The 22,541-nt window shown below is 42.8% G+C and overlaps 1 protein-coding gene across 2 annotated transcripts in view; it reads left to right on the top strand.

Annotated features, from left to right (window-relative positions):
* The window catches only part of KIF13B (kinesin family member 13B), a 139,741-nt gene that overhangs the window by 100,079 nt on the left and 17,121 nt on the right, over positions 1-22,541 (top strand). For both annotated transcript variants that reach the window (XM_045535586.1, XM_045535585.1), the window contains exons 30-37: positions 1,199-1,323; positions 2,732-2,908; positions 5,673-5,765; positions 8,835-8,987; positions 9,272-9,349; positions 10,690-10,743; positions 14,795-14,906; positions 20,359-20,492. In XM_045535586.1, coding sequence (XP_045391542.1) covers positions 1,199-1,323; positions 2,732-2,908; positions 5,673-5,765; positions 8,835-8,987; positions 9,272-9,349; positions 10,690-10,743; positions 14,795-14,906; positions 20,359-20,492 — 926 coding nt within the window. The remainder of the gene's footprint in view (positions 1-1,198; positions 1,324-2,731; positions 2,909-5,672; positions 5,766-8,834; positions 8,988-9,271; positions 9,350-10,689; positions 10,744-14,794; positions 14,907-20,358; positions 20,493-22,541) is intronic.

Below are 22,541 nucleotides of genomic sequence, written 5' to 3'. Positions count from 1 at the left end.
TTCTTCTTGTGTTGTCTTAGCATTAGCTAGTAAATTTCTCAGCCTTCTCCATGAGTTCTGGTGCCAGGCATCTCTGCATTGCCTTTTTTTTTTTTTTTTTTTTACAGTAACTGTCATTTTTCTCATCCCCTCCCCCGTGTGAAATGTTTTGGGTCTGGATGCATTTTACATCTATTCTGCCTGTAGGAAGAAAAATAGAAAATGGAAAGGTAGATTAAGGAGCTAAAAATAAGTTAAAAGTCAGCAGTTATATTCCTACAACATCTGCAGGAGAACTGTGTATTAAAATTACCTCTCCTGAATAGACACGCTTGGATGTCCTCAGTGGTTTTCTTCCACTGCGCTGACAGTGAGTTATATATATTAGCATCGTGTGCTACTTAGCTTAGTTGTATGGAAGATTTTCACAAACGTGCAGAGTTAGAGGGTAACACTGAGCACTGCCACCGCTGTCCGGCCCGGTGGGAGCTGCTTCCTTACTGCACTGCTGTAAGAGCCTGTCCTGACTTGTTGTTCCCTTGAAGCTTGGGGACTGAGGGTGGCTCTGGCCTGTTCCTGTGTTGGGCTTCCTAGATGGGTGAGGGACTCATGTATGTTGTGGGGGGTGCGTGAGAAAGTGGGAAAGAAATAAGGAAGACCAGTTAGTCTGGATATCCGCAGAGATGATCAGGACTTTGGTCAGCCTCACGCACGTTCTTGGCTCTGCCACACCCACGTACCAGAAAAGGCACTTTGGTGCCAGCTCACAGGCTAAGGTGGCAGGGAGCTGGCAGGGCTGTGGTACAACACTCAGTTTCTGGCGCCTGGAGCTGGTGGATCCTTTTGTTCAACTTAACTGGAATCATTCTTGCTTATTTCTCATTTCTTCAGTGTGCTAAAAGGTGGAATTCGGGTTATAATCCTATCATTGACATTTATGAGCGGACATTGGATAACCTCTTAGGTATCCTGGCTTCATTTGCTTTCCATGTAAAATAAGGCATAAATGTGGTCGACTGGACAAGATAATTTCTTGAGGCACTTTCTGTCTCTAAGATCTGTGAACTTTTGAATGGTTATCATCAGTGTCGTGAAGATTTCAGAGCAAAAAGCAAATGAAATTTGAAGCAGAAGAATTTTAATAAGCACATGGAGATTTAGCTGGGAGGGTTATCCTTTAAAACGATCTCAGCATTTACTGGAACGTCTTTGCTTTTAGCTGATGATTTCAGCTCTCAGGATAATCTCGATGACCCAGAAGCTGGTGGGTGGGATGCTACCCTGACGGGGGAAGAGGAAGAAGAGTTCTTTGAGTTGCAGATTGTAAAACATCATGAAGGAGAGGTGAGTGCAGCATGACTCGAGAAGATCAGATAAAAAGTGATTCCCTTGTCCTTTCCTGGAGTTTTTCGAAACCATCAGCGAGGTGATCATTTCAGTGCTTACGTATCTCAGAATACATAAATGAAAAAAAACCTTTCAGGCTGGGCGCGGTGGCTCACGCCTGTAATCCTAGCACTCTGGGAGGCCGAGGCGGGCGGATCATTTGAGCTCAGGAGTTCGAGACCAGCCTGAGCAAGAGCGAGACCCCGTCTCTACTAAAAATAGAAAGAAATTAGCCAGATAACCAAAAATATATATATAGAAAAAATTAGCCAGGCATGGTGGCACATGCCTGTAATCCCAGCTACTTGGGAGGCTGAGGCAGGAGGATCACTTGAGCCCAGGAGTTTGAGGTTGCTGTGAGCTAGGCTGACGCCACGACACTCTAACCCGGGCAACAGAGTGAGACTCTGTCGCCAAAAAAAACAAAAAAAACCCAAAAACCTTTCATTATGGCTTTCAGTATGCACAGCTGAAATGGCACAGTGTTCGGGATTTGCTTTGAAATTCTCGTGTAAACATTTCTTAAAAGGGCAAAAAAGAATCGTTGAAGGCAATGTGGCGAAATCTTGATTTTAGTGGTTGAATCTGAGTGATGGGTGGGTATAGCATGGGAGTTTATTCTCTGATTTTGAGCATGTTTAAAAAATTATATCATAAAATATTTGCGGGAGGGAAATCTGACGTGTGATGCTCTGAGGACACAGCATTACTTAGCGCTGTCCCTAACTAAGATGCAAAACTTGAGTCTAGTGCTGAGGAAACAGTGAGACACACCCGAAGGCGTACATTCTGCAGAACAGCGGGTCTGCACCCTTGCGGTGTGTGTCAGGCACGACCAAGACAGGCCGAGGCGAGATTCCAGGTTACAGTAGGCTGGAGGGGCGTGACGGCTCAGTGCAATTTGTGATCCCGGCTGGGAAAATGGAAAAATTTGAATACGGATTCTGTATTAAATAGTAATACTGTATCGCTCTTAAATTTTCTGAACGGGATAGTTGTGTGCAGTTTACTCGAAAGCGATTCAGTAACGATAATAACGTGTTTGTGCATCATGAGAAAGAGACGTGAAAGTGACCAAATGCTAACAGTTGGTGAATCTCGATACGAGATATATAGGATGTCAATGTAGTGAATTTTTGCAACTTTTCTGGATATTTGAGCATTTTTTAAAATAAAAAAATTTTAAAAACAACCCCGCCAGGAACGTCACGCTCCGCGTTTTCCAGGCCGAGGACTGAGGTCGCACCCTCACGTTCCATCGCCGTGCCCGGCCGTTCTCACGCTAGAACTTAGCCCGTGGCCGGCACGTCCCCCTCCAGCCCCAGCCGAGGTGGTTTCCTTGAGGGCGTTTCCGTCTGCTCTGCAGGTTAAAGCGGAAGCCTCCTGGGACTCCGCGGTGCACGGCTGTGCTCAGCTCAGCAGGGGCACGCCCGGCGACGAGCGGGTGTTCCTGATCGTGCGCGTCACCGTGCAGCTCAGCCACCCCGCCGACATGCAGCTGGTGTTACGCAAGAGGATCTGCGTCCACGTTCACGGCCGCCAGGTGAGTCCTTAATTCTACCTGAAGACATGACTTTAACCACAGGTGGGACACGCGGGCAGGGCCGCGGCATGGTCGCTCCGGCCTCCTGTCCAGACAGGAGCTGGGGAGCACCGAGCTTTGCCTTTCCAGGTTTCTGTTCCTGTCGTGTAACCGTGCTTGCTGCAGGCCCCAAGCGTGTCGTCCCGACTTCCCTCCTGGAGTATTAAATCGTTATGCTGAGTCTCTCTTATGGCAAGTTCACAAACTGCGGTCATTCTTGTGGGTGCCACACAGCCTTTGATGGGGAAGTTCCCGTGGGTCCCGCACAGTGAGGAGGCTCCCTGGCAGGCCAGCTGTTAGTTCCTCAGCTCGGGGCTGCTGACCCTTCTCTGTCCAGAGCTTTTTCCCTTGCAATCTTGGATTCGTATATCTGGCTTTGGGATCAAAAGGTGAGTAAGAAGTGAGCTGGGCATGATGGTGTGTGCCTGTAGTCCCCGATACTTAGGAGGCTGAGGCAGGAAGATTGCTTGAGCCCAGGAGTTCAAGACTAGCCTAGCCTGGGCAACATAGCCAGACCCCATCTCAAAAAAAAAAAAAACAGTCTGTGTCCTTAAAGAGCCAGGCAATTTGCATATGTAGATACATGAACAGGCACCTGTTCCGTGTTGGGGTGAGGGCCGTAGGGCAGGTGATCACCACTCACCGTGAGGTCGCAGGTGAAAGAAGGAAGAATCCAGACTGAGGAAGTCAGGGAGGGCTTCAAAGAGGAGGGCCGCATCTGCGCTGGCACTTTGTGGAAGAGGGGTGTGACCAGGCGAAGCAGAGGAGGAAATGCACGTGCGGAGAGAGAGGAGGGAAGGACGGGGCAGGGTCGGGGGACTGAGAGAAGCACGGTGTGACGAGGTGGACTGGGTGTGCCAAGGAACGTGGCCTTCACCGTAGCGCAGCTGGATTGTGAAGGACCTTGTGCCATATGGAGGGGGTTAGCGGAGAACTTCTACGTAAGAACTTCAATTCTTCCTGTTACCGGTTCTGCAAGTGGGAGGGTTTGGGAGATTGCGTCTGGAGATCCTTTGTAACCGTCTCATCTCCCTTTCTTGAGGCATTCTCAGTACACTGCCTAAAACCAGGATAGATGAAAATCTTTTCATTTAAAAGAGCACAGTCATGGTTGACAGGCTCCTAGATGTAATCTCCACCCCTAAAAATTAATCTTTAGTTCTAAATGTCACACTGGTATCAATCTTTGAAATGAAGACTGGCGGTAATGCTGTTAAAATTGCAGCTCTTTAGCTTGGCAATCCAACATCAATAAAATGCAGGTCGCAGGGTTAGCTGTGGATGTATATGGTGCGTCTCCCGATCACTCTGTCTCCCTTTTCTCGTAAGTCTGTGAGGGATTGAAAAAGACACGCTGCTCCTGGGAGTATTTGGAAGAGGGATTTTCCATTTCGGAATCAGACATCCTGGCTGCCAGGCCCTGAGACTTACCTGGCCACGACCACCGGCCCTGCAGAGTCTTCTACAGAAAGGAGGGTACATTGGGGAGACACTGAGTTTCTACTATTTGGATTTTTTTTTTTTTAACTGTAGGGACAAGAAGCCACATTTTTTTTTTCCTGGTTGAAGTAATTTGGAAATATTTTAAGGCATGCCATTTTCCCTCTCAATTTCAAATATTTCTGTCCTAAAAATTGCTTCTTTGTAGCAAGAACAAAGCCTTCCATAATAACCTTAATCCGTGCAGGTCAGCTTCCCTAAATCCACACAAGTAGAAAATAAACAGGACAAGACACCAGCAGTGCCCACACCTTCCTCCACCACCCCTACCAAAAGCTGTAACTAGCTCGACCAGTGTAACTGGCCTTGGCCCAGCACTGCAAGGCCGAAGTCAGGGAGGGAAGGGATGAAATAAACAACGTCTGCATTCTGAGATGCTAAACTCTTTTAAGAAATTGACTGAAGAGCATTGAATATGAAATAAATTACCAGATAGGTTTGTGAAATTATATATTTCTAAGACCAAATAGCTTGATCTCTGTGTTTTCTTTTGGGTCTTCACATTGCTGCCTTCCCTTTGGCATGGGGAAAAAGGCTCGGTGCCCCTTGCATGTTCCTCTCCTGCCTACCTTTATTCACCAGCGGTGCTCCACCCTCATCCCTGCTCTCTCCAACCTCTGCAGGGCGTTCAGCATTAGCAGCATCTTCAAATGAGTCATCTGTGCATTAATTCAACAGTTCAGTTCTAACTGTGCAAGGAGCGCAGTCAGCATAAACAATGACCGTGCACTCTTAAATCATTCTTCATAACGATCCTGCTTTGGTTGAGAATTTAATGCCTGAACTTGTCAATATTCATGGGACAAGATGTCCATCATGCTGGGGGGGTAAAAGTGTGAGCGTCACCAGCCCCTGTTTACATCTTAGTTGGAAGGTCATTTATTGTGTAGAAGTCAACAGTCTTATTTCTGTATCATTTAAGCAGAGTGTATCCAGCGCCTCGTGTCAGGTTCTGCACTTTACAGTTTGTACTGTTCCCGTGGTGGTTATAGGAGCTGTCACACACCGCAGGCATCTCGCAGAGTGATTCTGTGCTGTCTGTTTTCTGCTAGGACGAAGTCGAGATAACCGTATTTGGTGATTTGGATTTCACTTGCTTATGTTGGAAAGATGCTCTGTTTTCTTCTTGTTAGAATGAACACAGTGTCCTTTATGCTGTATTTTTGTTAAAGTAAACTCAGTTTTTGAGATGGGAAACTGTATGTTCTGTTTTGTTTTTCTACAGGGTTTTGCTCAGAGTCTCCTAAAAAAGATGTCTCATCGAAGTTCTATTCCTGGCTGTGGAGTGACTTTTGAAATTGTCTCCAATATTCCAGAGGTGAAGGATCATGTGCAATTTGAACTTACTAAAAATAAACACTTAAAAAGAGCTAAGTCCCTGAAAAGTCACCTACCCAAGAAATATGTATGAAGTAAAAAGATATATTTAGGGAAATGCTGTAGATTTTTAGAGGCGTCTCTTACTCTTAATTTATAGTAAAATGAACTTGTGGCTTTAAAAGTTCTAGTTTTAATAATTTGTTGAAGAAGACCTTTCTTTTGAAAAGCACATCAGCACCTTGTTACTCATAGAACAGAAAAAGATAATTACGTAACCCATGATGGGAGGTACATGGCATAGCATGGAGATCCATGTTTGATCTTGGAGTCAAACAGAAATCTTGTTTCTGTCACTTATTAACAAAGTAACTTGGGCAAATTACTCTGAGCCTAAATTTTTTTATTTGTTAAATGGAGTTAGTCATACATTCTGAACAGAGATTTTTAAGGAGTACACAAGACAATGTGTACAAATTGTTGTGCACATACTAAACAACAAGTTGTCATTTCTATTTTTGTTATGCCTATTATTTTGTTAGTACTACTATTTCTGTCTCTAAACTGAAATAGAGGATTCAGACAAGTGGAGCTTAAAATTATACCTGATAGAAGCTTGATGGAAGAGGTGGCTTATGTTATACATTCTTTCGAATATGTCGTTCCTGAATTTTTAATAGGATTTCCCCCCAGGCAGTGGCATAGCTGGGTGACGGGGTGCACCTTGCAGGGTCAGGGGAAGTCGGGGAACTAGGGAAGGACTCTGAAAAAGAGAAAGTCCCCTCTCCCCAGTCACCATCAAAAAATGGGGAGGGCGTGAGGGGTGGAGACTCAGCTTCCTGGGAAGTGGAAGGATGAGGGTGTGGGGGACGCCCCCCCCACCACACCAGCAACACAGCACCTGTTCTCTTCATTTCCCGGCTTAGGATCTGTCCACCAGTTCTGTTGAGTATTTGAGCAATAAGTGGACAATGTATATTTTAATACAGATATCAGTTTTTAGAAAAGAAAAAATAGATTCCACAGTACTTAGGTTTTATTTTAGATATCTTGTATTGCAAAATGCTTTCCCTCTCAGCATGAGATGGTAACTAGTTCTTTCCTGGATCCTCCAAGTGTTAGACTTACATAGTAAATATTAACTATTTAATTTGGAGTCTGCTGAAGATTTAAAAATTAAGCCTGTTTGCAGAGTTAGACTAGCTGCAAAATCTTTGGTCTGTAACAGATTACCCTGTGTGCTTCATTCGCTCTTGTAAGATTTAAAACAAACATACGTATATGTTTAGCTAGAGATTTGCCGTTTATTCTCTGTATCTAAAGAGTTCACATGTTTTTCCAGTGGTTTCAGATCTTAATAAGTGGCTTGAATGCAGTTGAAAGCGGCGATGGGTACACTGAATTGCCTTCGCTTTCCCCTTTTCTGTTCCGTCTCCCCTCCCCCTCCTTCCCTCCCACTTGTAGTTTTCTTACCCATTTCAAATGTGCCTCTGCTCTTAAGTAATGTGGTTTTAAAAGAGAATAACTGAGGGGGAATCAGCTTGAAGATGAACATAACCTCATGTGATTGGGCCATTCATATTAATAATTAGCTAAACATCCAAGCTGGCAAACATTGTTTTCACATTATCAAATCCTGGTGATAAATGAAAAATGAAACATAAAGCTGATTATGTAAAGACTTAAAAAGATCCCTTAGTAAGCAGGTTTTATCATGAAAAAGCCCCCAAAAGTTTTTTGTGTTCCATGTTACGGAACCATCAGGGCATCATGGCAAAAAGAAGTGGTCCCGGGCTAGGGAGCAACAAAGAGTTTATTTCTCGCTCCTCACAAAATCAGGATAATGTCTGGTCCCTGCAGACACTGAAAGTATTTTGTGTTGGGTGGTGAAAGACTATTCTGCCCAGAGTCAGGAGACGTGAGTTCTGGTCTTGCATCCTCTGTGGCTTTCGTCTCTTGTCATATGGGAAATGGGAACGATTCCTTCTTTTCAAGGCTCAAATGAATTACTATAGGGGACAAAGTGTTTGTGAACTTAAGCCATCTTACAAATCCTCCCATATTTTATCTGTTCTAAGGCTCATTTAAATTTTTAAAAATATCTTTGTCGTTAGAATGTGTTTTAGAATTGATGGTATCCTAAAATTAATTGGCAGAGTCTTTTTTTCTTAGTCGTATATAAAATTATGTTTGTCTCACAGTTGATGGCATTTAAGATGCAGTGGCATATGGATGTACATTTTGTAGTTTTGACATTGTTATAAGAAATGCGCAAGTAAATAAAGTATCTGATTTTCTCTGAGGAGAGTAATTTTCTATGAACCCACTTTGCCTGAACTAATTAAATACTTGAACGAAGCCCCTCTGTGACTTGGGACTGTCCCCTTCGTATGCATGGCCAGCTCCCGTCAGAGGAGCAGGGTGGGTGGGCTCCACCAGGAAGTTCAGGGCGTGAGACGTCCCCTGTATACCTCTCTTCTTGCCCGACTCTGAGCCCTTGGCCTCTGCCACTCCTAGGGTTGAGGACTGAGACCAGCTTTAGAAACTGCCACATTCTGAACATATCGTCTGCAGTAGGCTGCTCAGTAGTTCTGTTCTGTTCTCCGAACTGTGCCTGCTTCCTGCCCGGGGTGGTTTGGGTCCCACCCTCTGTGTCATCCCGGCTCCTCTGCTGCCCCCCCACTTAGCTGTGGGGTAGGGGGGATGTTCCTGAATATTGCCGTTACGGTGGTTATGTTTCTGGCTAGACTCCAAAATCCTTTCGAACCGTGTACTGGTTTTGTAGTTGTTTGGGGTTTTTGCAATGGGAGTAGGGAACGATTTTGTCCAGAACGTGCTGTGTTTCAGCGATGCTGTGTTTAACTAGCCTTTCCAGTCAACCCAGTCGCCTCATCGCCATTTCATTCTTGGGAAAACGAATGAGTTCCAAAAGCTGACTTTAAAATGGAATTTTGGAATATATTGGAATATTTGGACTTTTGGAATGTTTGTTCAGAACTCTGTTTGTAGATCAGGAGGCTTTTGTGTTTTCTGCGGCAACACACTTAACACTGACCCCCGCGGCCCGCAGGATGCGCAGGGCGTGGAGGAGCGGGAGGCGCTGGCGAGGATGGCGGCCAACGTGGAGAACCCGGCGTCGGCGGACGCGCAGGCGCACATCGAGAAGTACCTGCGCAGCGTGCTGGCCGTGGAAAACCTGCTCACCCTGGACCGCCTGCGCCAGGTCAGCCGGGCGGGCGACCCGAGCCGGACGGCGGCCTGACCCAGCGGGGTCTGCGTGTCACCTTCTGTAGTTCCCAGTGTTGCTGCATCTGAACTTTTGGAGAGTTTACTGTATGGTAACTTGGAATAATCCAGAGTGAGCGAGATTGGGTCATTTGGTCGTGTACAGCAGCAGCCACTATTTAAATAACTAGGAATGTCTAGGGACGGTGGGTCCAAGCAATAGTATTGCTCTCCGGGTGTGTCTCATATGCATTTTTCCTCTGTATTTTTTCTGATTCACAGGAGGTTGCAGTGAAGGAACAGTTAACGGGAAAAGGGAAGCTGAATAGGAGGAGCATCAGCTCTCCAAACGTGAACAGAGTGAGTGCCTGGAATCCCGGCGCCGCGCTCCGCCTGGGATCTCCCTTCTCTCCTCTTTACTTAAATAACCCTTCTCCAACCTGTAAATCTCGTCTCAGATGTCCCTTCCGTCCCTGGGTGTCTGTGCGTACCTCTGCCCCTGTGCCTACTAGTGTGTTAGGGGAACCGTCACTTCAGTGTTACACTTTTTGGATGTTTCTCATTTATCTTCCAGTCATCACTGCCTAGCGTGGACTGTAGATGTTCCATGAATGTTTGTGGAACTAAAGTAAAACCAGCCAAGTGCCCAGGACAAGCCAGTGACATTTTCTGGACTTAAATTAATTATTTTTAAATCAAGAAGTCTGGACTAGGTTTACAAACTGATTGCTCCAGGCCATGCAGGGTAGTATAAATGAGTAAAGTAGGCCAGGTTTGTTTCACAGTGGTGGCTTAAGTTTGTTGTTTTCTAAAACATAGATTAGTTTATGGATATATTGAACATGGGACTAATTCTTCATAAAGAAATACGCTTACAGCCCCTGGGGGTTCAGAACAAAGCCAGGGGCTTCTCTCACGCATCCTTGCCACAGCTGGCTCTGAAATGTGATAGACACGAGAATGTTAGAAACGGATTTTTTTTTTCCCTCTCCTTTTTGAGAACTAATTTCCTCTCATTTTTGATAAAGATGAAGGTATGAAAAATATAGCACTTTAGAAGAAGAGTCACAGTACAAGTGCTGTCGGAAAGGGCAGCTAACCTTAGCCTAGTGTTTGGGGGAGAAGAGAGAGTGATAGGAAAGGTTTCCTGCCAGAGAGCCACGTGGCCCCGCAGTGACCAAGAGTGACATCTTGACCTTCTCAGACGGAAAGATCAGGCCCATTCTCAGACATTTAGAAATAGCACTTTAATTCAAGGTAAATATATTAAATATATTAGGTATACTGATCTGTTCAGAGACTTGGTGTTTGGGATCTGATAGTGTAAGAGGAAGTTTGTGAGTTTATATTTGCTACAAATACCCAGAGAAAGGGATCACCAGCTCAGGCCGTGGCAAGATAACAGTAACCTGGCACCCTGCAAACAGAAGGGCGTCAGCAAATGCAGTGTCTCTTGGTGTTGCCTCGGCGTAAACCGGATGTGCAGGTCTTACGTGAACCTCGCATCTGGAAATCGTTAGTGACCAATTCATTGTTTTTAGTCACCCAAAGGCCACTAGTCTGCAGCGCTGGGCTCGGCAGCCTCCCTGCTGCCTTCCAGCTGTGCCGTTGGTTGACTGGGTCTCAGCCCCGTGTGTCCTGGACCGTGTGTTGTGTACTTGGACACACAGAGGACTAATCCTCCTGTCTGTCTTCCGCAGTGGTCTGGAAGCCGACAAGATCTCATCCCATCATACAGTCTCGGCAGCAACAAAGTGAGTGTTTAGAACTATTTCCATCAGTTTGAGACTTACTTCCCTTTTAACTTTGATCTTCCCAAATATCGCCTGTTGCTTTTGCATGCCAGAATGTCTCCTGCTCATTGTACTATGTGAAATTTATTAGAAAGTGTTTAGAGTTCATCTCTTTTAACCTGCCAGTTACAATAAGGTTTACTAGACCCTTTTACTATCGGGGTTAAAAACCAGTTCTTTTTCTAAAGTTCGTATTTCTGTCTAAACTTTTCTTGCTATTTCTGTCAGGAAAAGAACCTCAAATCAGATTTTTAATAGTCAAGTATTGAAATAATGATTGAAAACTTTATGAAGAATAAGAAAATTATACCTAAAACTTACTAGTATTAGTTAAAAGAAAGAAAAATAAGGAAACAGAAATTTTGTTAGCTGGAATTTATCTATTTCTTTGTTAATAGAGCTTTCCCTGTTTAACAGTTTTAAGCATAGATAACTCTTACTTAAAAGAGATTGGCACTCCTTGAAACTGGTGTGCCTGAATGCCACACGTCACAGTCCAGGCCTGTCGTTTTCGAGGGGCCCAGTTAGATGCTAGTGCCCCCGGCTGTGTGCCGCACGCTCGGTGTGGATGTCACAGCCGTGGGGGAGGGCGGTGGTGGGTGCTGTCGTACGGGATGGCGTGCCGCGGGGGAGTTGTTGTTGAATGATCTGGGGTGGGGAGGAGTAGGAGTAGGTCACAGAGACAGGCTGTTTCACGGTAATTACTAGGGCCGAGTGGAGTACATTGGACTATTTGTGTTGTCAGTTATCTACACTGTTTTTGTACGTTTGACATTTTCCTTATGACAACTTAGGGAGAACGATAGAGATGAAGTTGATGAATCCGTGACATTTGTAAGATCTAGATTACCAGTCATTTGCCTGAAATAATACATATGTTTACAAACATATCAATTACTACCCACTCATCGACTGGCGTGAGGACTTGCGTGGACACAGGTCTCTGCACGTGTGCTAAAGCTTGGTCCTCGCTCATATTCGACCAACAATGAGCTTGATTAGCTAAGCTTAGCATAGTTGTGATTACCTGAAGAAAGCAGAGTTTTTGGAAAATTGTAGAGTCATTTTTAAATGTAAATAAAATGTCCCAAGGAAAATATATTTACAAGAAAGAACATGACTCTCTCTGTTTTTGGGGAAATGGATCTAACACAAATCTTCAATTGTAATGTCCCGGACAGAACTGGCCAGAATTCTTGTGCTTTTCTAACTCTGCTCAGTTTCCTCATCTTAGAAAGGAGGCATGGTAGAAAGCAGTGGTGTCCACCTCAAAGAAAATGACCATGACTCGTCTGCACCGGTCAGTACGCAAGAGGGAGCAGGACGTTGTGACGGGGGACATAGGCAGAGCCGGAGTGTGACAGGGGTGGATGCCCCGTAGACATCACCCAGGGAGCGCGGGAGGCTGTCCCTGTTAGGACAGAGACTCCCTAGTAATGAGGAAGCTGGTTTAGGGGTTCAGAACAAAGCCAGGGGCTTCTCACACACCTCCTCGCCACAGCTGGCTCTGAAATGTGATAGACACGAGAATGTTAGATCAGAGATTGATGTTTCTAGATTCCGGGTGGATCACTATGGTGGAAGTAAAACTAAGTTATCGTACTCTTTCACTGTCAGAGCGGAGCTATCGAGAGAGCCAGAGTTCCAGTGTCTTGCGAAGTTCTTTTTTATTCATCGTCCTGAGTTCAGCTCCCTCTGAAGTACATTTAGCTGGGCTGCTTCATATTTTTTTCTTTTTGTCTCCCGCAGCATTTCAGTAAAGGGAGGATACGTCTAGAGCAGCCAAGTATATAGAATTTACTGGAAAGGTAATCATTGCCTTGTCCCTGGGGGACAGTGTGTGTAGCTGGACCCCGAACCACAGGTTCCATCCCTTCAGAGCAGGGGCGAAGATGGAGTGGTTTCCATGGAGTCCTTCCCCGGAGATCCTGGGTGTCAGCTGGAGGAGGGGAGAGTGTTGCACCCAGTTTATCAGCCAAATTTTTTGGTCCCTCTAAATGAGATCTCCGTCTCTGAGCAGTGGGACCCGGGAACAGGGAGCACGTGAGGTTCCCAAGGTTGAGATGGCTGTTGAGGTGGAGGACAAGAAGTGAGCTGTGTCTCCGTTTTTCATAATCTGACAGGGCCAGCAGCAACACAGCCAGGGCGGAGTCTGAGTGCTGTGCACGTCCTCTCAGATGTTCTCCCTCGGAGTATTTGAGTGCGTGAGACAGTAAGAGTTACCGCTTCTGTTCCGACTTGGTGGTAACGTTGTGTGTAGGAGGGCCAGCTGGGAAGAATTACCCGCAAAGCTGGCAGAGCGCGGAGTGTGCCCCGGGGAAGAGGTGACACCTGCATGATTTGTCACTGGCCCATTCCATGTCAAACAGCTCAAGTGCTGACTCCAAATCAGCTACTTACTTTTCCTAAGGGACAGACTGCGACTATGTCAGCTGCCAAACAAGGAAGAAAATCTAAAATATGAAAATGAATTTATTCTCAAATTAAGCAAGTTGTCTTCAGAACAGCCTTGTATAAGCTTGACACTGTAAACAAAGCATGGGGCTTTTCTTCCTCCGAGAAACTCCAAAGATTATTGTCCTTAGAGCCAGTCACCTGATTGTGACATCCCAGAGTACACAGAGCCGTGGCTTCCCAGACAGATGATTAAGTTTAAATGCAGAAAACATTAGCAAAACATGAAAGCACGTAAGTCAGCGTGTGATTCATAGCAACACCTGTGCTCCCCGGGGAAGCGGTTCAGAGTTCGTAGTTGCCCTGGCGTGTGCTCGTGTCTGTGTTGTGTTCCTTGCTTCCTAACCAATGCCGGACATCATACCATTTTTAAACATGTTACCGCGGGCTCAGAGTTCCTAGGGAAAAGAGGCATTCCCTGAGTATACGGGATCCAGATCACTTAGGGCTATTGACTTTTATGACCAGTACTTAGGTTGCTGCCAAGAGCAGATAGGTTTCCAATACGTGTCTGAAACCCAAGAAGCCTGTTCACCTCGATCCATCTTCAGGAGCAGCCGAGAACGTGCTGTTCCCATCCTGCTTTTCAGGCAATTAGTAAAGAAAACTTGAGTTAATCATCAGGGCCACTCATCTGTGAAATGCTGGCTTAAACTCGTATTACAGACCGTTGTTAAACTCTAGTGAAAAAGAAGGTAGTGATTATCAAAGGATCAGAGGGAACTTAAAGCATTTAAATGATTTGTAGCTCATTTCTTACCGAATTTTGTACAAGTAACATTTGGTTGGGGTTTATTTCTTCATTCGATAGGGCTGGTGTTAAAAGCGCTTTAAAGGCATCACCATTTTTACGGCTTACTGTGGGTTTCAGGAATGGTCTTTTAATCCATCAACTGATGAAATCTCTTTAATGGGAATTTACAAAGTAGGCTGAGAATACAATAAAATTTGTTAATTCAGAGACTTGCGTAAGTGAGAACTTGTGGTTATTTGACTTGGATTTAACTGGAATGTATCTTCAATAGCTATTAAAAGTGAGAGGCTTGGTAATATACTGAGAAGTTTTACTTTTGTGAACTATGTGTGAATGGCTGGAACACGCTCCTGCAGAGAAGGGAGGCGCCTTCCGACGGTGGAGCGTTCCCGGGTTTCGGGTGGGAGCGGAGTGAGGAAGGGCATCTTGAGGGGGGCAGAGCAGCAACAGCCTCAGAAGCAGCATTGAAGGGAGGACTAAGGGAAAGGACAGTCCTCACACAGCCACGTTTTGTGGGGAGGCCACGTGATGTACGTCGTGGAAACAATGTTAGGGTAGAACTCGCTAGGGGGTTGTACAGTGGGGTGCGATCCAACTGTGGGGTGTTGTTATTAGGAAAATTAATATTAATACAACATTAAGATGACAAGTATAAGAAGAAACGTGCTCATTTAATCAAACTTACCATGTTCTGTAAAGGAACTAAAGCTTCAGTTATATATTAAAGTTTTTTCCTGAATTGTCTTTAAATTTTTTTGTTAATCGATTAATTTGAAACAAGATCACCCACTTTGTCCTCCCTAGGGCCGGTGGGAAAGTCAGCAGGACGTATCCCAGACGACGGTGTCCAGAGGAGTGGCCCCAGTCCCCACCACCCTGCCTGTTTGTCCCCAAAATAACCATTCTCCGGATCCAGGTAAGGTCTCTTTCCGTTTCTCAATCACTGTCAGGAAGTGTGAGCACTGTCAGAAAGTTTCAGTGAGGAGTTCCTGCCAGGTAACCTCCGTTCTACTAGTTAGTGTCCATCTGAATTTTTCCCTTCCTTGTCTTAAGCTGAGTTACATTGATTTTGGAATGTTGAATTTATCTTGCGTTCCTCTGATAAATGCCACTTGATCTTGGTCTGTTATCCTTTGCATTGCTTGGTTCTCTTGGCTAATATTTTGTTAAGGGTTTTGGGGGTATGTGCTCTATAATGAATATCTGTGTGTAATTTTTTACTTTCTCTTATTCGTGTCTTTGTTAAGTTACATGTTTGCATTGGCTTCATAAAATGACTTGGGAGATGTTTTTCCTCATCTTTTTTTCTGGAAGAGTTTATGTAAGATTGGTATTCCTTCTTCCTTAGATGTTTGACAGAATTCCCTAGTGACACTCTCTGGGCCTGGAACCTTCTTTGCAGGAAGATTTTAAATTATGACTTGGGTTTCTTTAATACAGGGGTATTTAGATTTTTCTATCTTTTTATGAGTCAGTTTTTCTAAGTTATGTCTTTCAAAGAATTTTCTATTTCATCTAGATTATTAAATTTCTTTTCATAAATGTCACATTACCCTTTTAATATTTGTAGGATCTCTTGTGATATTCCTTCTTTTTATTCTGATACTGATAATTTTTATTTTCTTTCTGTTTTTCTTGAATATTTTTGCAACAGGTTTATGAGGTATGTTAATCTCACAGAACCAACTTTTGACTTTGTTAATTTTCTTTATTGTTTCTTTTCCATTTCCTTGATTTTTAAAATTTATATATTTCACATATTTTGGTATGTTCTTTTGTCATTCTTATTCAGAGTGTTTTTAAATTCCCCTGTGATTTCTTCATCGTTGAATAGCATGTTGATTCATTTTTGTGTATTTGGGAGTATATTCTAGGTAACATTATTTCTTATTTAATTTCATTATGATCAGAGAACAGATTTGTCAATATTTCAGTCTTCTGAAAATTTTTGAGATTTTAATGTCCCAGACTGTGTTCTATCTTGACGAACATTCTGTGTGCACTGTTGTGTTTTGGGGACATAGTGTTCTGTATATATCAAATTAGGTCAATGTGGTTGATAGCCTTGTTCAAATCTTCTGTGTCCGTAGTGGTTTTTGGGATGCCTATTCTATTAATTCCTGAGAAGACAGGGCATTAGATATCCAAGTACGACTGTGAAAATTGTCTCTATTTCCCTTTATATCAGTTTTTGCTCATTCATTTAGAAACTCTGCTAATTAGCTACATACACATTTAGGATATTATGTCTTCCTGATGGAGCAGCCTTTCTATTATGAAATGTCCCTTTTTATTTCTGGAAAAGCTCTTACCTTGAAATCTGTCTTGTCTGTTATTAATATAATCACATCAACTTTCTTTTACTCATTGTTTGTATGGTATACCTTTTTCTCAGCCTCTTAAATTTTAGCACATATTTATCTTTAAGTTAAAAGTGATTGTCTTATAGACAGCATATAGTTGGGTTCAGTTATTTTTTTTTTACCCTGAATCTAGTCTGACAATTTCTGCCTTTCGGTTGACATGCTTCGCCCCTTGCATCTACTCTCACGGGTAGTTTGCACATATTTTCTTCCTGTCTCTTCCCTTTGTTGACTGTCTCCTTTGCTGTGCAGAACCTTTTTAGCTCGATGTGATCCCATTTGTCCAGTTGTGCTTTGGTTGCCTTGCTTTGGGGTTATTACTCAAGAAGTCCTTGCCCAGACCAATGTCCTAAAGTGTTTCCCCAGTGTTTTCTTTTAGTAGTTTCATAATTTCAGGTCTTAGATGTAAGTCTTTAATCCATTTTGATTTGATTTTTTTATATGGCTAGAGATACAGGTCTAGTTTCATTCTTCTGCATGTGGATATCTGATTTTCCTAGCACCACTGACTGAAGAGGCTGTCCTCTGCCCAGTTGCTGTTACTGGTTTTCTCTTTGGTCTTTCTGGTTTTGTTTCACTGTAACTCCTTGTTTGTATTCTTTGGGGTTAATCAAAAATAGTTTTTAATATTTCATTTTATTTGCTCTTTAAAGTCTTTATTCAGGGACACTAGTATGCATCTTAATCACAATCTACTTAGAGTTAATATTATATCACTTCGTACCTCACAAGTATAAGAACTATGCAGCAGTATAATTCACTGACCTTTGACCTGTTCCTATAACTCCTTCTATTGTTGCATCTTTGACTTTTACAGATGTTATAAACCTCACTTTCCAGTGTTATTCTTTTTGCTTTCAAACAGCCACTGCCTTTTAAGGACATTAAGACAAAATAGAAAAAGTGGATAATCTTATGTTTTTCCTCATATTATTTCTGGCACGATCTAATCCTTCCTGAAGATCTTATTTTCATCTGATTTCATTTCTCTTTCACTCAGAATGTCCTTTAGTATTTCATGTAGTGCAGTTCTCCTAGAGGAAAATGCTTGCTTCTTTTGAGATTATCTTTATTTCAGTTTTTTTTTTTTTCTTTTTAAATTATATTTTCACTAGATAGAGAATTCTGGGTTGGTGGCTTTTTCTTTTAGCATTACAAAGATGTTCCCTGTCTCCCTAGCCTTTCTTTTTTAATGAGAATTCAGCCATCGTTTGTCACTTCCCCCCTCCATGTAATGCGTCTTTGTTTAATTTGCCTGCTTTTGGAATTTTCTCTTTCTCTTTGTTCTTAGCAGTTGGACTATGATTTGTTTAGGTATAGGTTTTTTTTTAGTATATCTTGCTTGGGTTTCACCAATGTTCTTAGATCTGTAAGTTGATATATTTCAACAAATTTAAGAAATGTTTAGTCATTATTCATTGAAAGTTTTTCTCCTGCCCTTTTCTCTCTTTTTACTCCTGAGAGTCTAATTACACGCAGATGAGATTGCTTAATACTATCCTACAGGCCACAGAGGCTCTCTTATTTAAGTTTTTGGTTTTAACCTTTTAATCTTACTCTTACTTCTGCCATTTCAAGTGTTCTCTTAGGCACATCCAGGGAATTTTTTGTTTCAGTTTTTGTTCTTCTCCAGTTCTAGAAATCCCGTTTGCTGCTGCTTTTATAGTTTTAAGCTCTCTGCTGATAGTCCCTATCTGTGCATTTGTTAAGACCATATGCTTCTTTGCATCCTTGGACTTGTTTATAAAAGCTGCCTTACAGCCTGAGCAAGAGTGAGACCCCATCTCTACTAAATGTAGAAAATCAGCTGGGTGTGGTGATGTGCACCTGTAGTCCCAGCTGCTCAGGAGGCTGAGGCAGGAGGATCGCTTGAGCCCAGGAGTTTGAGGTTGCTGTGAGCTGTGATGACACCACTATATTCTAGCCCCGGTGACAGAGCAAGACTCTGTCTCAAGAAAACAAAAACAATAACAAAAAAACTGCCTTAGTGTCTTTGCTAAATCTAATATCTGGACTATATCATGGTCTATTATTGTTGACTCCTTTTTTGTTGACTGTAGGTCATATTTAGTAAGTTTTGTCAAGCGTATTTACAAATGATATACACCCCTGTAATTTATACCCAGGCAGGATGTGGAGCATTTACAGGACTCCGGTCATTCCTCACTCCCCATAGGCAGCCGGTGTCCTGGATTCTATTGCTGCGGACTTCTGCAGTTTCAGATAAACGGAACCGTATAATACATGCTCTTTTTGTGTCTGGCTCTTTTGCTCACCATATGTGCTTAAGCCTTCCATATGGTTCCTTGCATCAGTAATTTATTCTTTGTTATTGCTGAGAAATATTTCACTATCATGCATTGTATTTGCTGAAGAAACCAGGTTCTTACATAGTGGACTGGTACAGTAAGCCGGGTTCTGGCACAGCATAGACTCTGCACATCCTTACTTTTGCTGGTTGCATTCCCATGAGGTTGTTTCAACATGATTCTCTGTCCCTTGTGTTTCCTGTAAACTGGTGATGAGATCTAGAGCCTTGATCAGATTCAGGCTAATTCTAGGTGCATGTGTGCGGTGGGGAGGTTGGAGACACGTAGTGACCGGTTCCTCATCTTGTGTTAGGTGCAGCCTTTGATTGATTATTGACCAGATTCTTAACTGGGATCATCCTCACTCTAGAGTGTTACTTTCACTTGATGTAGAACTCTAGATTGTCCATAATCTTTTCCCTCAATGTTGAGATTATATTTTTTTGGCTCTTTTTTCATCTTAAACTTATTTTTTGTCTCCCCTCTTTTGTTTCTTTCTGCCCTGTTTTTTGCCGCCTTGTAGATGATTTGAATTTTCTAAACTTAGTTGTAATGTGTCTCGTGGTACTATAGCCATCTCTTTGCTTTTTTTTTTTTGGTGGTTGCTCTCGTGATTACAATATATATCCCTAACTTTTCACAGTCTACTCAGCCTTAATATTATACTACTTTATATAAAGTGTAGAAACCTTACAGCTGCGTTGGTCTGTTTACCGGTTGCATGGCCCGTGAGTTTGGAGTCCCTTCGGGGTCAGTGTGGAGTGGAGGTCTGGGGGTGTCGTGCCGTCTGTTGAGGCAGAGTGTACACATTCCTTAAGGAGAGTTCCTTTTAAAGTGTTCTGTGGATACAGCTTTTGTCATTTATGACTTGGATTAGATTTACTGTAAATTAATGGGGGAAGTAATCAGTATCAGAGGTATTACCTGCACCTTTGATCCCAGCCTTTGGTAATTAACAGGTAAGCAGGTAAGTAGTTCAGAGCGTCCGTCCCTCCATTGTAACAAATGACACACACACCACCCTTTCCCTAAAAGGTCAGTTTCATCATCTTCCTTCAGTAAGTAGTTATGAAAAATTACAGTTCAATGAAACATAGTCCCTGACTTCAAAGAGCTTGCAGTCTAGACACGTAGCTATATGTGTGTGTCATTGGCTATGTGACTTAAAATCAAATCCCATTTTTGTCTAGGGCAGAAGTTAGTACTCATACCAGTTAGTGAACAGGACAGGGGTGGCTTACCCTTCCCATACTCATGAGGACACTACATGTTAGAATGTTTCACAAGTACCCCAATTATGGTTGTTTAATTGGAAAAGGAAACATGTTTGGGAGTAACTACAATAATACTGTGTTTTTCTTTTTCTTTTTTTTTTCTCTACATATTTTTAGCTGTCCATATAATTTCTTTCTATTTTTTTTTTTTTTTTTTTTTTTTAGTAGAGACGGGGTCTCGCTCTTGCTCAGGCTGGTCTCGAACTCCTGACCTCGAGCGATCCTCCCGCCTCGGCCTCCCAGAGTGCTAGGATTACAGGCGTGAGCCACCGCGCCCGGCCAATACTGTGTTTTTCTAATACTCATTTCTTAAGGATACCCTTTTTGATTTCTGTTGTTAGATTTGCTTACAAATGATGTTGGGCAAATATATAGGAAAGAAAAAGTCTGTTTATCCATTTTCCTTCGAATGTTGTTGACAGGACACAGTAGCTTAGCAGCCTCCTACTTGAATCCGGTGAAGTCCTTGGTGCCACAGATGCCAAAGCTGCTGAAGTCTCTCTTTCCTGTCCGGGACGACAAGAGGGGCAAACGGCCGTCTCCCCTGATGCATCAGGTAAAGAGCGCAGGAAAGCAACCGTGACCCTCTTTCTAATGGATTGCTGCAAACTGACCCTCCCTTGCGCGCAAGCTAGAGGTAGTGCGGGGTTGGGGAAAGGATTAGAACCGGGTTTAAGCCGGGAAAAGCTGGTGGTCATTTCTCTCCCTCTCTCTTTGAGATGACAGAGCTGTTTAAGCTTCCTGACACTCTCCCTCCTTTCTGCTTTTAAAAAATGCCAAGGACACTTCTAATGTGATTTATGGCAACATCACTTAGAGTAACAATAGTGAAATTTATGAAGTGCACTTAGTGTTGTTTGTGTATTGCCAAGTAGAAAATGTAATTCTATTTTTAATTCTTGATTTCATTCCTTTTTTCAAACAATTTTATATCATGACTGTCCTTCCCTCTCAACCTCTATTTCCTCTACCGTGGATAACCCGTCCTTTCACTTAAAAGTGATCACTTGTCTTACTTCCTTTTTTCTTAAAACTCTCTCTCCAGCCCTAGGATAAGTGTTAGAGAAAATGTTTAAGGGTTTTTATCCAAACAATCAGGAAGCTGCTCTTATGCAATGGCGGATGGGAACCCCGTAGGAAATGCAATTTCTAGCCTCATGTAGGTGTTAACTCAGCAGAAAATGATAAATGAGGATTTATTTATACTCACTCAGAAACATACACTGCAAGTTCTGTTGTTGAAATAGGTCTTTTGACATCAGCTTCTCCACGTTCTTTTAAACATTAGAGTTGCAGAAATGCAGGTGAGTAGTTGTCTGAGACTTAACCATTTAAAAGAATTTTCTAAGGTTTTGAATGCATATTCAAGGGAGATGGAATTAGTTTTATAAGGTTACTGTGCAGATACATTATTTTTTAAATCTAGCATTATGTAAGCATATGCATATACGTACATGGACACACAGTGGATAAAAAAATTAAACATTGCGATTTTGCAGATGTTTAAACTGTATTTACCTAGGCACCCATAGGGGTGCTTGACAGTTGCTGAAATGGATCTGTGACTAGGGGAACCAAGTCATGGGGTGGGGACAACTGATTTTCCCAGGTGGTTTGTTTTGTGTAAATATTCTCTTCGAAACTGCTACCTCATTGTTTCACAGAGTATGATTCATGAACTGCCTGTCAGATTTACCAAGGTAGCTGTTTTAAAAAATAAAATTTCTAATTATTATTAGTAGTAAAGTTTGATAACAACTGTTTTCCACTTGCTGTTCAGTGAAGGCAGAGTCACTTGAGTTGAAGGAAATTGAATTGGAAGTGTCTGCGTCCACCTGCCATAACTACAGTTATCTTTTTAAAGATGTTTTCAGTTTTTGATGTAGCAAGTCCGGTAACCTGCACATGAACACTGATTTATACTCATTGCTTTGGCTTTTAGTGATTGGTTCTCTAGATGTGTTAGACACAAACGTAGTGATTGGAGTGTCCTGTGGGGACTTGTCCCCTGACCTTTAATCTTTATTCCCTGTGCTCTCTTTGTTTATCATATGAAGCCGCATGAGCTGCCATTTTTATCCCATGAACACACGAAGCTCATTTCAGTCTCAAGAGTTTGGTGCTGGCCTTCCACCTGGAATGTTCTTTCCCAGCATCCTTGCGTGGCTGTCAGTAGGGTGGGCTGCTACTACAGCAGTCAGAAAGGGGTCACTGTAGGGAAGTGCTTGTGCTTGTTAGTGCATCAGTTTTGGTGGCCCTTGATCATTAAATGATTATCCAGTAGGCACTATCTGACATTTAGATGTTTAGAATAACATCAAAGAGAGAATCCAGAAAAATATATATCAGTGCATAAGCCTAAAAGGAATCCAATCAATTGTATAGTATAGGAAGGGGCAAATATTGGTATTAATATTGCATAAAGACTTTGAGACAGTCGATAGATAAATGTTGCTTAAGGTTTATGATACGAAGCAGCACAAAAAACCCAAAGCAAAAACCCACAAATGGTTTGGGGGTCTGTAGAGACCACACATGGAAGCCAGACAGACCATGTTTGGCTCTTTGATTTCTCTCCCACTCCTGCTTTTTCCTTTCCTTATTT

The sequence above is a fragment of the Lemur catta genome, chromosome 22, assembly GCF_020740605.2.
Source record: "Lemur catta isolate mLemCat1 chromosome 22, mLemCat1.pri, whole genome shotgun sequence".
Taxonomy (NCBI): Eukaryota; Metazoa; Chordata; class Mammalia; order Primates; family Lemuridae; genus Lemur; species Lemur catta.
The sequence above is the reverse complement of the archived record's forward strand: the minus strand, read 5'-3'. Positions and strand labels throughout refer to the sequence as shown.